Source organism: Rhineura floridana, chromosome 5, assembly GCF_030035675.1.
Source record: "Rhineura floridana isolate rRhiFlo1 chromosome 5, rRhiFlo1.hap2, whole genome shotgun sequence".
Classification (NCBI taxonomy): Eukaryota; Metazoa; Chordata; class Lepidosauria; order Squamata; family Rhineuridae; genus Rhineura; species Rhineura floridana.
Window position 1 is genome coordinate 106,310,744 of NC_084484.1, and position 13,749 is coordinate 106,324,492.

Consider the following 13,749-nt stretch of genomic DNA (forward strand, 5'->3'; position numbering starts at 1 on the left):
TGCCGTTGTATAAATCTATGGTGCGGCCGCATTTGGAATATTGTGTACAGTTCTGGTCGCCTCATCTCAAAAAGGATATTCTAGAGTTGGAAAAGGTTCAGAAGAGGGCAACCAGAATGATCAAGGGGATGGAGCGACTCCCTTACGAGGAAAGGTTGCAGCATTTGGGGCTTTTTAGTTTAGAGAAAAGGCGGGTCAGAGGAGACATGATAGAAGTGTATAAAATTATGCATGGCATTGAGAAAGTGGATAGAGAAAAGTTCTTCTCCCTCTCTCATAATACTAGAACTCGTGGACATTCAAAGAAGCTGAATGTTGGAAGATTCAGGACAGACAAAAGGAAGTACTTCTTTACTCAGCGCATAGTTAAACTATGGAATTTGCTCCCACAAGATGCAGTAATGGCCACCAGCCTGGATGGCTTTAAAAGAAGATTAGACAAATTCATGGAGGACAGGGCTATCAATGGCTACTAGCCATGATGGCTGTGCTGTGCCACCCTAGTCAGAGGCAGCATGCTTCTGAAAACCAGTTGCCGGAAGCCTCAGGAGGGGAGAGTGTTCTTGCACTCGGGTCCTGCTTGCGGGCTTCCCCCAAGCACCTGGTTGGCCACTGTGAGAACAGGATGCTGGACTAGATGGGCCACTGGCCTGATCCAGCAGGCTCTTCTTATGTTCTTATGTATATGTACGTACACAGGTGACATAACAGCCAGGATAGTCTGATCTGTTGATCTAAAAGAACACATGGCTCCCAAGGTGCCTGGACCTTATACATATGTTAAAGGCCAGACATGAGTGGTTTCTTTTGCACAAGCAAGGAATCCAAGCAGATCAACAGAAAGACCAGAGGAAATGGTCCACTATAGAAGATAAATCCTTCCTTTCTTTTACAAAAGAGATCTTTAAAGGTCTGCCAACTGTTTGTAAAAGACCACACAGGCTTTGGGGTTTCACAAACGTGTGAGGCCTGATTTAAGAATTCTGGGTATCACATGCACGTCTACAATGCATAACTGGAGACAAACATCTTGCCAAATGCAGAAGCCCGTTTCGCCTGATCAGCATGGTTCATTTGTGTGTGCACGCGGGCAGTTTCATGGCGCTTGTGAGTGTCTCCAGAGCTACATTTCACTTTGGCATTTTTTAAAAAAACAATGATTATTATTATCTGCAGGGTTGTTCCACTATTTATTTATTTATTCCACTATGCATCCTACTGTCAAATGCTCAGTTTTTTCCTACAGAATATGCTGGTTATTGCCGGCAAAGGCAGGAGGAGCCGCCAGGTCTGATTGTGAATGGACAGACACGCTGTACGGTTTCTAAAAACAGCGGAGATCGCTCCCTCTAATAAGCGAGAGAGGGGAGGGGGAAGGATGAGCCCTACCGGTGTTCTGTACCACACAGACAGACATCAGGCAGCCATCGCCGCACACCGGGGCTCCTCCGTCCCCCTCCTTCCTCCGCTCATATTATGCAGGCGCCTCTGGGATGTGGGGAGGCAGGCTGTAATATTACAGTGCTCCCGCTAGGGGTCTCTGAGGAGGATCGGCCTGCTGTTGCTGCCGCTTTGGGTGGGCTGGGATATCAGCTGACTCGACTTCTCCCCGGAGCTCGGCTGGTGTCGCCGCTGCTGCAGCCCACTTCTATTCCCCAGCAGCGCAGAGGCGGGGACGCAAAGCAGCCGGGTGGATTTTTACAGCTGGAGCTCACAGCCCTCGGTGCTTTTCCCTGACCGCGATGTTGCCGCATTTAGCCTTCCTGCTCCTCGTGGCCTCTTGGCTCACCGAGGCTTTGGAGGTAAGCAAAGGGCTCCCGACTCCTTTCACCCTGTTGATGCTACTCTCCGAAGTCTTTGTTCGCCCGAGAGAGCTTCGAAGCTCGCTCGGCCGTCCGTCGCTGAAATGAGGGGGTGGAAAGGGGCCTGCGGGGCGGGAGCCAAGGGTGTGTTCCTCGATCCTTGCCTAGATGGGAATCTCTCTGCCCGAACAATAGGATCTTTCGATAGGGGGAGGGTGTAGGTGGAACGAGCTTGTGACTCCCCCTCCGCCGTTGCCCGACTTAGGGGCTCCTTTTGGGGGTCTTGATCGTGCGCCTCCTGGGTAGCGGGCGCCTTGGGGATTGGCAGCCGCGCGTCTTTGGGAAGCAGGCAGGGTTAGGGATGCGAGAGCTACAACGTTCCTCTTTTCTTTCGTTCTTTGAGGTGTGCCAACTTGGCGATCGGCCTGCTCCGTGTGTTGCTTTTGCGCGAGAGCCAGAGCTGCGCGCACATCCCTGGTCGCCCTGTGGCTTTTGTTGCGTGCCTTAGATATGCACCTTCTCTATGTTGTCTGGCGTGGTCGATCTGGGGGTGGGAACCAGGAAGGATGGGGTGGGGAAAGGAAGAACCCATCTTGGGGAAGATTGGGATGGGAGACGGCGTGCATCCCGCGCTTTACTGTCTCCATCCGATCCCCCCTCCTTCCGCTTTAGCCAGTAACTTAGCCTAGTTCCTCGACCGCACTCCGGTGCGGAAAACAATCAGGAGACAGTCCCTTGGAGATCATCAGTCTACGCCGCCATCCATGAGAAGGAAAGGGGAAGAAGTTCTGGGGTCAGGAGCCTCTGAGTAACTTAAAGATCAGAGCTCAAAGCATTGCGGCTCCTGCGAAATAACCGCCCCCCCCAATAGCTGGAGCCCTCCGGTTCCTTAAAACGAAAGCAAAAGCCAGCCTGCCCCCTTTTCGCCCCCTCTTCCCATAGTGACAATTGGCGCGGCTTCTGAAGCCTTTTCCTCGTCCCAGCTTCCGAGGAGGTGGGTTCATTTCTTCCCGAGCGGGTTGCCGACTTTGTTGGGAGGGAGCGGGAATGCAGTCAGAGGGTGGGGGGGGGAAAGTCACTTCTCTCGCAGATCGTTTCGCAGGAGGAAGTCTCTTCCCGCGCGTGTTTTTCAGCGGCCCCGCGGGCAAAGGGGGTTTCCTCTTAGGATTGGGTGTTTAGGGACCCGAGGAAAGGAAATGGATTGGAGGGAAGATTTAGAGCAAGAAGATGGCGCCTCTGCAGTGCAGCAAGGAAACGCTGTAATGAAAGCTGCAGCCTGGAGAAACACTCTCACCGCTAGGTGTTTGAACAACTCCCCCTTTCCATTCATCGAACTCCCCATCAGGCAGCCAATGCCGCGTGCAACATATTCGAGCCTATGCATAAGGGATAGAAAGAATAAGCTGAGTAGGGCAGGGGGCTCCTCTTCTTTCCCTCCTCCTCAGACTGGGTGCTGCCCTGCGTTTGCCCCGGTGCCTGTTTGTCTTCTTCTGCTCCTCTGTGCGTTTGGAAAGAATCTGATCCCTTCAGACGCCCCAGATATTCCCCAGGCGTGAGTGAAGGTGTGCAAAGGTCTGCTCAGCTGGGGTTCTGCCCAACGATACTGTCTGTTTCCTGTTAAAAAAAAAAGAATAATGGGGGGGGGTGGGAGTGGCAGAAGAGGAACTGACTATGCCACACCTTCTTTGGGGACTGTAAAGGGGGGAAAATTAGGATTTAATTTCTTATTAAAAATGTGTGAATTTGAGTGCTGTGAAGGGAGGGATGATAAAACGCCTTCACATAGAATGTGGAGAAACACTGTTGCTTTTTTTGTTTGTTTGGTAGGGTGGGAAGGAAGCCATTATCTCTTGATCTCATTCTTTGCTTGTTTTGCAAACCTTTATTTTTTCAGGCTTGACTGCCTTTCTTTCATTGCAATTCACAGTGCAGTCTGTATGTGTCTGCTGAAAAGTAAGTCTCATTGGTTTTAATGGGACTTAACACTTAAATTTAAATTGAAGTTAAATTAAAACTAATCCAGCACCCTGTTTTCCCACAATGGCTCAGCGAATGTTTCTGGGAAGTGCATGAGGACCATAGCCTTAGTCTGTAGTTGCCTCCCAGCCACTAGTAATCACTAGCATAAAGTGTCTGAACATTCTCTGTAGCCATTCTAGCAGCTATTAGACTTACTGACCATCTTCCCTGAATTTGTCTAATTGCCTTTTGGACATTTCAGAGAAACCCACAAAAGATATTAGCCCACGACAAAAACTTTGTGCTAGGCTACTGTCCGTACTTGTGTAAGGGTGCATTTCAAACCCCAGCTGGACAGCGGTGGGGTTTAATGGAGCTGTGGAGCCACCACTGTATCCATAGTCTGACTGCTTATGGCCACTGGTGCAGAAGCTGGTGGTGACAAAGGCAGATAGCTGCTCCAGTTGGAACTGGTGCCGTAGTCAAGCAGAAATCGGGCTTGAGGCTGTCATATGACAGCAGTGGAGATGGCTTAGGATCCCATGGATCCCGGGTTGGCTCAGCCCTCCCCATCCATGGAATGTCCCATTTCAGGGCTTTCTGCAAGTAGCCACTGGTGGGGATCCTGCTGGCAGCACTTCCACATGCCCATTTGGTGGGCAGGATGGGGAGCTCCATGCATGGGAAGTGACACTGGTGTCAAGTTGCGGGTGGAGGCCAGCAGAGCTTTGTGGAGGAATACCTCTCCCTGGTTACACACCCCAGCCCAATACAAAGGGTGTGTGTGTTAGATTGCAGTGAAAGTCTCCTGTGACCTCAAAAGCAGAAAAAAACAACTTTTGTATCATTTCCCTGTCTGAATTGCCTAGGAAGACCCAATTTTTACCTGTTCCAGATGAACAGCTGTTTACATGTTTATTTCATATGTGGTGGAGCTGATCTCTGTCATGCAAAGTCTGGCCCCAAGTGTGACACCATGGTGTGCCTTGGTTCAAATTAAACTGTGAACAATATTGTTACCCATTTTCCATGGGAGCACAGGCATAAGAATTCAGACAAGGGAAACACCAGTCCCTCTAATAGTGAACTCAGTGCCCCAGTACTGAAACAAATGGAGCCAAAATCGGCCTATGGAGAAATGACAGGGAGGGATCAGCAGGGTTAGGGGAAGTTCATGTTTGCAGAAGTACAAAAAATATTTTTAAAAAATTGGTCAGTGGTCAGCAGTAACTGTGAAATGTTAAGGGTCAGTTGGAAACAAACTGGAAAACCAAAAGGAGAAAATTATTGGTTTGTTTGAGTCTCACTCACCAAATAGTATCCTGGATGAGGGCATAGCTGACTAGCTGACTTCCTGGACAGGAACAGTCCTATTAAGGGAGGATTGGGAATCTGTGTCCCTCTAGAAATAATTGGACTACAACTCCTATAAGATGTAGCCAGCACAGCCACTGGTCAGGAATGATGAGAGTTGTAGTCCAGCAACATCTGGAGGACCACAGTTTCCCCAGGGGTGAATTTACATTGCAATACATTGTTGCAGGTCCGATTTTCAAGCCATCCTACTGTACTGACCAAATTTATTTACACCTCTGCCTTGGTCTGAAGAATGTCACATCCATTAGGGAAAAAATGCTGTTCTGTTGAACAAATATTACCACAATAACAAAGGCATTTCTGCTTTTAATGATTATGGCCTTGGATAGATTTTCTTTTCACTCTCTCTTCAACCCCCCCCCCCGGCAATCTTTTGCTGCAAATTGTCAGATTTCAATGTTAACCCATTTGGGCATAATTTAATTGTTTCTGTGAAGCTTATTTGACAAAACAAAATTATGAAGTCAGGATTTTAATTACAGCCTTAACTGAAGATTTATTATTTCTATTGAATGTTGAAATCGTTTCAAGGCCAATGTTTATATAGGAAGCTGTAACTCTTGAGTGTAAGCTATTGGAAAATAAAGATGTTTAATTTCCTACCCTGAGTTATTTTTTAAAGAGCCTTGAGTATGAGATGTTTTGTATAGGTAACCCTGAGCACAACATGTCAGCCCAAATAAATTCTATATGACCTGTGGAAGATTCTTGGGTTTGGATATTGAGGAACTTCTAAATAAGGGATGAAGAACCTACGGCCCCCCAGATGACTATCACTTTCCTAACTCTCAGCTAGCATGGCCAGTAGTCAAGGATGATGGGCATTGTAATCCAGCAATATATAGAGGGCCACAGATTCTCTGTCTTTGTTCTGAATGTCATTCTGATTCTTGAGAGAAGCTTTCTGCAGGAGCACTTCTTTAAAGGCCTTTGTTGTTCATACTTGATAGGTTATGCAGTGGTGGGCATTAGGAAGTGATTTTAAAGATCCAGGATGGTCTGATAAGAAAAAAAGGCATTGAGCATTCTTTGTACTTGATCTACTTCTTATTTAGGAGATATATAAATTGTCTGATTCACCTATTCAAATTTGTTGCTTTCCAACTAAACAGAACTTTTGTAGCTAGGAATGTGCACTTTGTTACATATTTTTAAAGAAATGAATAGATTACATTTTTTACAATTTTAGGAAATGGTGCCTTATAATTTGCTTATTTAATAGAAAAGCCACAGTGTGACATGTCATGAGCAGAGTATCAGAACAACAAATAAAAGTTGGTTACAGGCATGTAGTGCATCAATTTTTGTTTGACCTGTACCAATAACTATATCATCGCAGCTTTTGCCTCTTTTATAATTTTTTGATAGTTTTTATGTTATATAGAGCCAAACTCAATATCCAAATATGCGGCTGTTCCTCAATATTGTGACTGTATGTGTCTCTTTTTGTCCAAATAATATACTTCCTTTTGTTTACTACAAAATTAGTGGTTTCTATTTTCAGCTTTTATTTTTTCCTGCTTCTCAAATGTCAGAAACTAAAATACATGTACTTAGGTAGCATAGGGTACAGCAGTTCAAAGTGTGCTATTTCTAGCATTGAATATGCAAAGCTAAAGGCAGCCTTGTGTGGTCTAAAACTAAAATTCCATGGCCCTTTAATATGTATTAAATGTATAAGCAACAGGGAACACTCAGAATCTCTTAAAGGTTAAGTCATAACTAATGTGTGTTAAATGTGACTCAATATGCATTCTTTTTCATGAACGAAAGAAGTGCTTTGATGGATCAAACCAAAGTCTTTGTAGTTCATCGCTCCATCAGAATCCTAGCAACCAACAGAAGCTCAGTGGGCAACAGGATGTGGCCAGTGGTCTGCTGGTGGATTAAGTCTTCCTTCTCATCATACCTGCTTTAATATATTGCTAACCGTAATAATTTTGATGTTGATTATATCCATTGCTTATAGTTAGTTACAGAACAGGTTGGTGGAATTGCTTCTATTTGAAATGTTCACAATTTTAAGAAGTTTCAAAAAAGTCTTCTGTGCTTTCTTAGCAAACCAGTTCTTTATTAATTGGTGTGTGTATTGCGGGGAGGAATGTCACCTGAGACCTTTGTGAGGTATAACTTGGTGTGAAAAGGCACACAATAATGCTTACTTTGAGATATGAAGCAGGGGTCAACTGTGGTTGACTGTGTCTGGCTGCCTTCAAGTAAATCAATTACTGCTTCCTCTCTTAGACATGTAACATTGCACAAGTATGTTGCTTTCTTCAGTAGTTTAACCTCAAAATTACTTATTCTGCAAAATCTAAGGGGTTTCAGACCCTTGGCCTCTCAATTGTGGTGTGCCACAGGGCTCTATCCTCTCTCCCATGCTATTTAACATCTATATGAAGCCGCTGGGGACAATCATCAGGAGATTTGGGTTGCAGTGTCACCAATATGCAGATGACACTCAGCTCTATCTCTCGTTTAAATCTTCACCAGAGTTGGCTGTGGAGACCTTGTCCAAGTGCCTGGAGTCCGTGAGTGGATGGATGGGAAGGAATAGGCTGAAACTGAACCCCGACAAGACCGAGGTACTACTCGTGGGGGACAAGAGAAGGTTGGGAACTGTTGACCTGAAGTTCAATGGGGTGAGTTTACCCCTGAAGGACCAGGTCCGCAGCCTCGGGGTTGTACTTGATTCCAAGCTGTCCATGGAGGCTCAGATTTCGGCAGTGAGCCGGGCAGCTTGGTATCAACTACACCTCATGCGGAGGCTGCAACCCTACCTTCCTGTTCATCAGCTCCCACTGGTAGTACACGCCCTGGTCACCTCTCGATTAGATTACTGTAATGCGCTCTACGTGGGGTTACCCTTGAAAACGGTCCGGAAACTACAACTTATACAAAATGCGGCGGCTCGACTACTTACAAATAGTCGTCGCCGTGACCACATCACGCCAGTGTTGTTCGATCTACACTGGCTTCCAGTTGTTTTCTGGGCCCAATTCAAGGTGTTGGTATTAACCTTTAAATCCCTATACGGTCTCGGCCCAGTTTATCTAAAGGAGCGCCTACAACGCCACCAATTATGCCGCCTGACAAGATCGGCCACACAAGGCCTTCTCTCAGCCCGCCAACCAAATTAGCTAGGTTGGCGGGAACTAGAGAAAGGGCCTTTTCAGTGGGGGCCCCCACCCTCTGGAACTCCCTCCCACAAGATCTTCGGCATGCCTCTTCCCTAAATATGTTCCGCAAGGCCTTAAAGACCTGGCTTTTTCAACAGGCTTTTGGGACTTCTGGGGAAGTTTAATGTTCTTCTGATTGAAATGCCTCCTACCCTGTATTGTTGTTATCTTAATTTATATTGTTATATTGTATTTTATTGTATTGTATTTTGCTGCATTTTACTATATGTACGTCGCCTAGAGTGGCCATCGGCCAGATAGGCGACACATAAATTAAATTTTATTATTATTATTTTATAAATGTTCTGTGTACTTGTGTAACAGCAGTTTGCCATTTCATTGTAGAGTATTGCACTAGAAAAGTGAAACCAAATCCAAGTATGTTTCCCCACTTTTGGAAGAGTTTATGTTCAATCTTTTGCTCAAGTATTAAGCAGAACATAACTGTGATAGCACTGTGTGAAAGCATGCTGTGAATGCTTTTACACAAGCAGTTTTGTTACAGAAGCAACCTATTGTCTTTTTTATCATAGTGTATTGTAGTGTTCCTTCATTATTAACATGTATCAAAAAAGAGATGAAATAAAAGTGCAAGGAGTCTCTTCCACTCCCACCAACCATCCTGCCTCCTGTGTATCAAGGTCAACCTGTGGCGCTCTGGATGTTAGACTCCATCTCCTATCAACCCCAGCCACCATGGCCAATGCCAGGGATTATGGAAGTTCTAGTCTAACAATGTCTGGATGGCAACATATTGGCTATCCTTGCTATATAGGAATAGAACCCTAGTGAATAATTCACATATTACCATACTGTCTAAATTGTTGTGTCATGATTTTCACATACAATTCTGGAGTTGTTTTTTAATTGGAATTAAGTTCTTGGAATTTCAGGGAAGAAATCCTTTGGCATAAGGAGATGAAAAATGAAGCATATGGGAAATACTGCAACTGTAGCTAACAGATTTGTACAGGGGGAAATTTTTTAAGACCATTGTTTGGTTAGAAAACAAAGTAAATTGTGACTGCAAATATGTCTTGGGAATGTAGGAAGCTGCCTTTATTTCAAGGCAGGCAGTTGGTAAGTCTGGCTTAGTTCTGTCTACACTAACTGGCAGTGGCTCTCCAGGGTTTCAGTCAGGAGCCTTTCCTATCGTCACTTTGAGTTGCTGGGCATTGGATTGGGACCTTCTGCAAGCAAAGCAGATGCTCTGCCAGTGAGCTATGGAGTTTCCCCTTTGAAATAGTGAGCTATTAAAGATCACGTCTAAAAGTCTTGTACATGAATACAATTATGAAATGCCCTGGTTTAAGTGGAATTGATCTGGTACATCTATGGATACAGCCATAGTGTGGTGATTGTGCAAGGGCAGCAGGACATCTTTTAGCCCCAGTGCTCACCTGGCAGGCTTTGATAAGTGATGGCCGTTTCCATGGATATGCAGGATCAAACTTATTTCATCCATTTGGTATCATGCTTGGGGACCCTGTGCATGGAGTGATTTAGAAAATTCTGAACCGATGCTAAGATAACAAGTTTCTTCTACCTTTAGAACTGTAATCCAGTTTGTCCTCTGGGCAGAAGTAAACCAGCAAACTCATAGTGTTGCAAAACCTTTTCCCATAGCTATGCCATGACTCATCTATGTTTCTGAAACAAGTTTATACGTTTTAGTCACAACTTGACAGATTCTGAAACTATGACTCTCACTCCACTGAAAAATACAATGGCTGAATTCAACATATATCACCCTTCGGAAGTTGTTAAATTCTAACTGCCATATGCCCTAGCCAGTGTGGCTAATGCTGATGGGACTTGGTCCAGAAATCTGGTCCACTGCTCTTGGTTTAGAAGATTGTGAATGAGTCATGGACTTGTGTACTCCTTTCTTCTCTCCTCTTACATGTGGCTTCCTGCTCCAGTTCCTCTTTATATATCCCAGGCCACAAAATACTAACTGTAGTTACTGATTTGGAAGTCTTAGTAAACTATGGCTAGCATTTGCCCTCCAGACTAAAACCGGAAACTATTTGAAGTTGTTTTCCAATACTGGTTTGGAAAGTGGGGACAGGCACCAATCATAGCTTGCTGATTTGAACATCCTAGCAAACTATGGTTAGTGCTGAGCAGGAAACCAAAGAAAGTTGCATGTGAGGACAGGAGGAACAGGCAAGCTTTGGTTTGTTTCCAGTTTTGCAAACCATAGTTTGAAGGATTACTTGAATAGAGTTTGTGATATAGCCACACTACTCAAGACCTTGGTTCTAGGTAGTAACTTTGAACAGGACTGTCTTATTCAAAGACTGAGCAGATGTTGTAGGCTTGCTTTCTTTTTGCTCAGGACCTGTCTTGTGCAAAATTCACTCTTTTCTGTTATTCTCTGTCTGTTCCTAGTTGTACGTTTGGCAAACATGCTATCTATGTGTCATGATCCCAAGTGGACTTGGAGCATCTGTGTATGTGGTCATGTGCCTCATGGTGTTTGATATGTGTCATATACATTTACTATTGCCTGAAGTTGCAGAATTGTAATTGCATCTGAGGACATGTGGGTACATGCCCACATCATGTAATTGTCAATTGTGAGTCCTAGTTGTCTGGGCTGAAGCCAGGTACTCATACCCTGATTTTGCTTGTTCATATGCCGGAGTCAGAGGAGGCGTAAATTGATAATCTACAGTACTGTGCATGTGAACTAGCTACTTGTCCCAATCAAGTTTGTATGGTAACTTGTCAACACTAGCAGATAGCTTTGAAGAGTATGATTCATTGGTTGTGTTCAAAGGTTGAGCAGGTGGCGCTTAGCTTAATCTCCCCTCCCCTGCACCACCTAGAAAAAGAGTTCTGTGTAACTTTAAAATCCACATCCTAGATTTTAAAGCATTGTTTGGCCCAATAAAGATATTGTTTCACTAATTTGAAGTCTTTTTTGTGGGGCCAGCCTAGCTGCTAAGAATATGATAATCTCTTCAGTGTATTTGGACCTTTCCTGATCTGAAATATTTGAACTGCCAAAGTGATTCAGTAAATGCTTGGTTCAAATCCGCAGGCATTTAATCTAGAAGGATGCTTAATTCCTTGGTAAGGCTCTACTCCACCTACTGTTTGGTTTCTTCTAGTCCTCCTCTTAACAAAATACTATGACTGTAGGCTTGCCATTAATTTTCACCGGTTCAAAATAGGGGACACTTTGGAGGTGTGGTAATGTGTCAGATGGCAGCTTCATGCGGCTGTATGATTGCAGAAGAAGAGGGATAGCTTATTAGTAGGAAAATGGAAATGGACTGCCTTCAAGTCGATCCTGACTTATGGCGACCCTGTGAATAAGGTTTTCATGGTAAGCGGTATTCAGAGGGGGTTTACCATTGCCTTTCTCTGAGGCTGAGAGGCAGTGACTGGCCCAAGGTCACCCAGTGAGCTTCATGGCTGTGTGGGGATTCGAACCCTGGTCTCCCAGGTCGTAGTCCAACACTCTAACCACTATGCTTTTTATCTAGAAGTTCTGAGGTTTAATCCCTGGTATCTCCAGGCAGAGTTGGGAAAGATACCTGTCTTGAGATCTTGCCCTCCAGAAGTCCCATCATCCTTGACCTTGGCTACGCTAGCTGGGGCTAATGAGAGTTGTAGTCCAACAACTTTTGGAGGGTGCTATGTTGGCTACCCTGGTATAGATGATCCTGAGCTAGGATGCTCTCCAAATGAAATCAGGCAATTGCTTGGGGAAGCAGTATTTTTAGAGGTGCCAGTGGAGCAGGGCTGAATTTGGAGAGTTGTGTCCTACCATCCTTGGCAACATTGTGAAATTACGCTGTAAAGCTCCTGAGAATGGCAAAATGCTTTGGCTAGTTCTGCCAGTTGCGCACTGTAACATCCAACTTGAAGAGTGGAAAGTGTTCTGAAGAAAGGCAAATACCTTCCCTTTTGGGGTAGTCTCATGCTCTCTGCTAGACATGAGCCAAGTAAGGCATTTGGAATAATGGGGGTCAGTGGTGAAACACCAGATCTGGGAACATCAAAACATGTGCCCAGTTTTAAAAGTTAGAACCATTTAGTTGTTCATTTGGATCTATGATGCTACAAATATTTATTTTATTTATTTATTATTTGATTTATATCCCACCCTTCCTCCCAGCAGCAGCCCAGGGCGGCAAACAAAAGCACTAAAACACTTTAAAACATCATAAAAACAGACATTAAAATACTTTAAAACAAAACAACTTTAAAACATTTTTAAAAAAGCTTTGAAGCCTTTTTTAAAAAAAAAAGGTTAAAAGGTTATTCTGAGATAACATGCAGCCCTTTTAATAAGAAGGTATTCTGTCATAAAGAAACACTTGAGGGAAGTTTTTGTGTGGTTGAGATAGTGAGTTTTGATCTTGAATTGATAAATTGCTTTATTTGGTCCCGTATGCTTGGTAGAAATGGCCACTTGTTAGTTATACACGAGTATGTAATATGAAGAAAGTTACTCATTGGTTTACCTAAGAGGATCACAAGCAGGTTGGCCTTTTTTGGGGAGGGGGGTGCAGCAGTTTGTTTGTTTCCATTTGTGCATATTTATTTTGAAATGGTCTTGGACTAGGCTGCTTGTTTTTAATCTTTGAAGTAACAAAATGTGTGTCTTAGATGCTTAAGTTTTTGTATAATATATTATGTGTGTTAAATATTATTTATTCCAGTTTCTTGTTTGTCCTTCTCAGGTTTGCTGTGGGCTTTGGTTTATTTCCTTTTGATTTTTTAAATTCTATTAGGGCTATGTAGTGTAATGGTTAGAGCGTTGGACTATGACCTGAGAGACCAGGGGATCCCCACTCAGCCATGAAGCTCGCTGGGTGACCTTGGCCTATCGCTTAGCCTAACTTACCTCACAAGGTTGTTGTGAGGATAAAATGGGGAGGGAAGAATCATGTATACCACTTTGAGCTCCTTGGAGGAAAGTGATATATACATGTAATAAAATAATAATAATAATAATAATAATAAATGAACTTAAAACAGCAAGGAGTGGCTGGATAAGAACCTTTGTCTCTGATGTGCTAGTTTATACTGGTCGGTGATTTTTATGTAAGAAAGCATTAACATTTGCACCCCCACCTCCAGTTGAAAGTGGTACAGTCCGCTTTATCACCACAAGATTCTTGGAGATGAGATAAATTCATTGATGAAGTTAAGTGGAACCACCATGTTCAGTTTGTTTATCTTCAAGTATAGATTGCTGGGAGGCAAACAAAAGGAGAGGGTTGTTGTCTTCATGTTCCATTTATGGGCCTCCTAAAAACCATTGGTTTTTCCCTTTTTAGCAACAGTGGTGGGCTAGATGGACACTTCAGTTTAATCTAGTAGGGCTTCTCATGTTCTTTCATTTAGGGGGGAAATAAATTGCAAATGGCTCGCTAATAACAATCATGAATTGCCAAGGACTTGCTTGTTTC

The 13,749-nt window shown here is 44.0% G+C and overlaps 1 protein-coding gene across 6 annotated transcripts in view; it reads left to right on the forward strand.

Annotated features, from left to right (window-relative positions):
- Positions 1–1,553: 1,553 nt before the first annotated feature.
- The window catches only part of APP (amyloid beta precursor protein), a 253,679-nt gene continuing 241,483 nt past the window's right edge, over positions 1,554–13,749 (forward strand). For 3 of the 6 annotated variants that reach the window (XM_061627879.1, XM_061627880.1, XM_061627882.1), the window contains exon 1: positions 1,555–1,802. In XM_061627879.1, the coding sequence (XP_061483863.1) occupies positions 1,743–1,802 (60 nt within the window). In that variant the 5' untranslated portion in view covers positions 1,555–1,742. Of the gene's footprint in view, positions 1,803–2,556; positions 2,797–13,749 lie in introns of those variants that run through there. The other 3 variants (XM_061627883.1, XM_061627878.1, XM_061627881.1) reach the window with 3 other exon arrangements.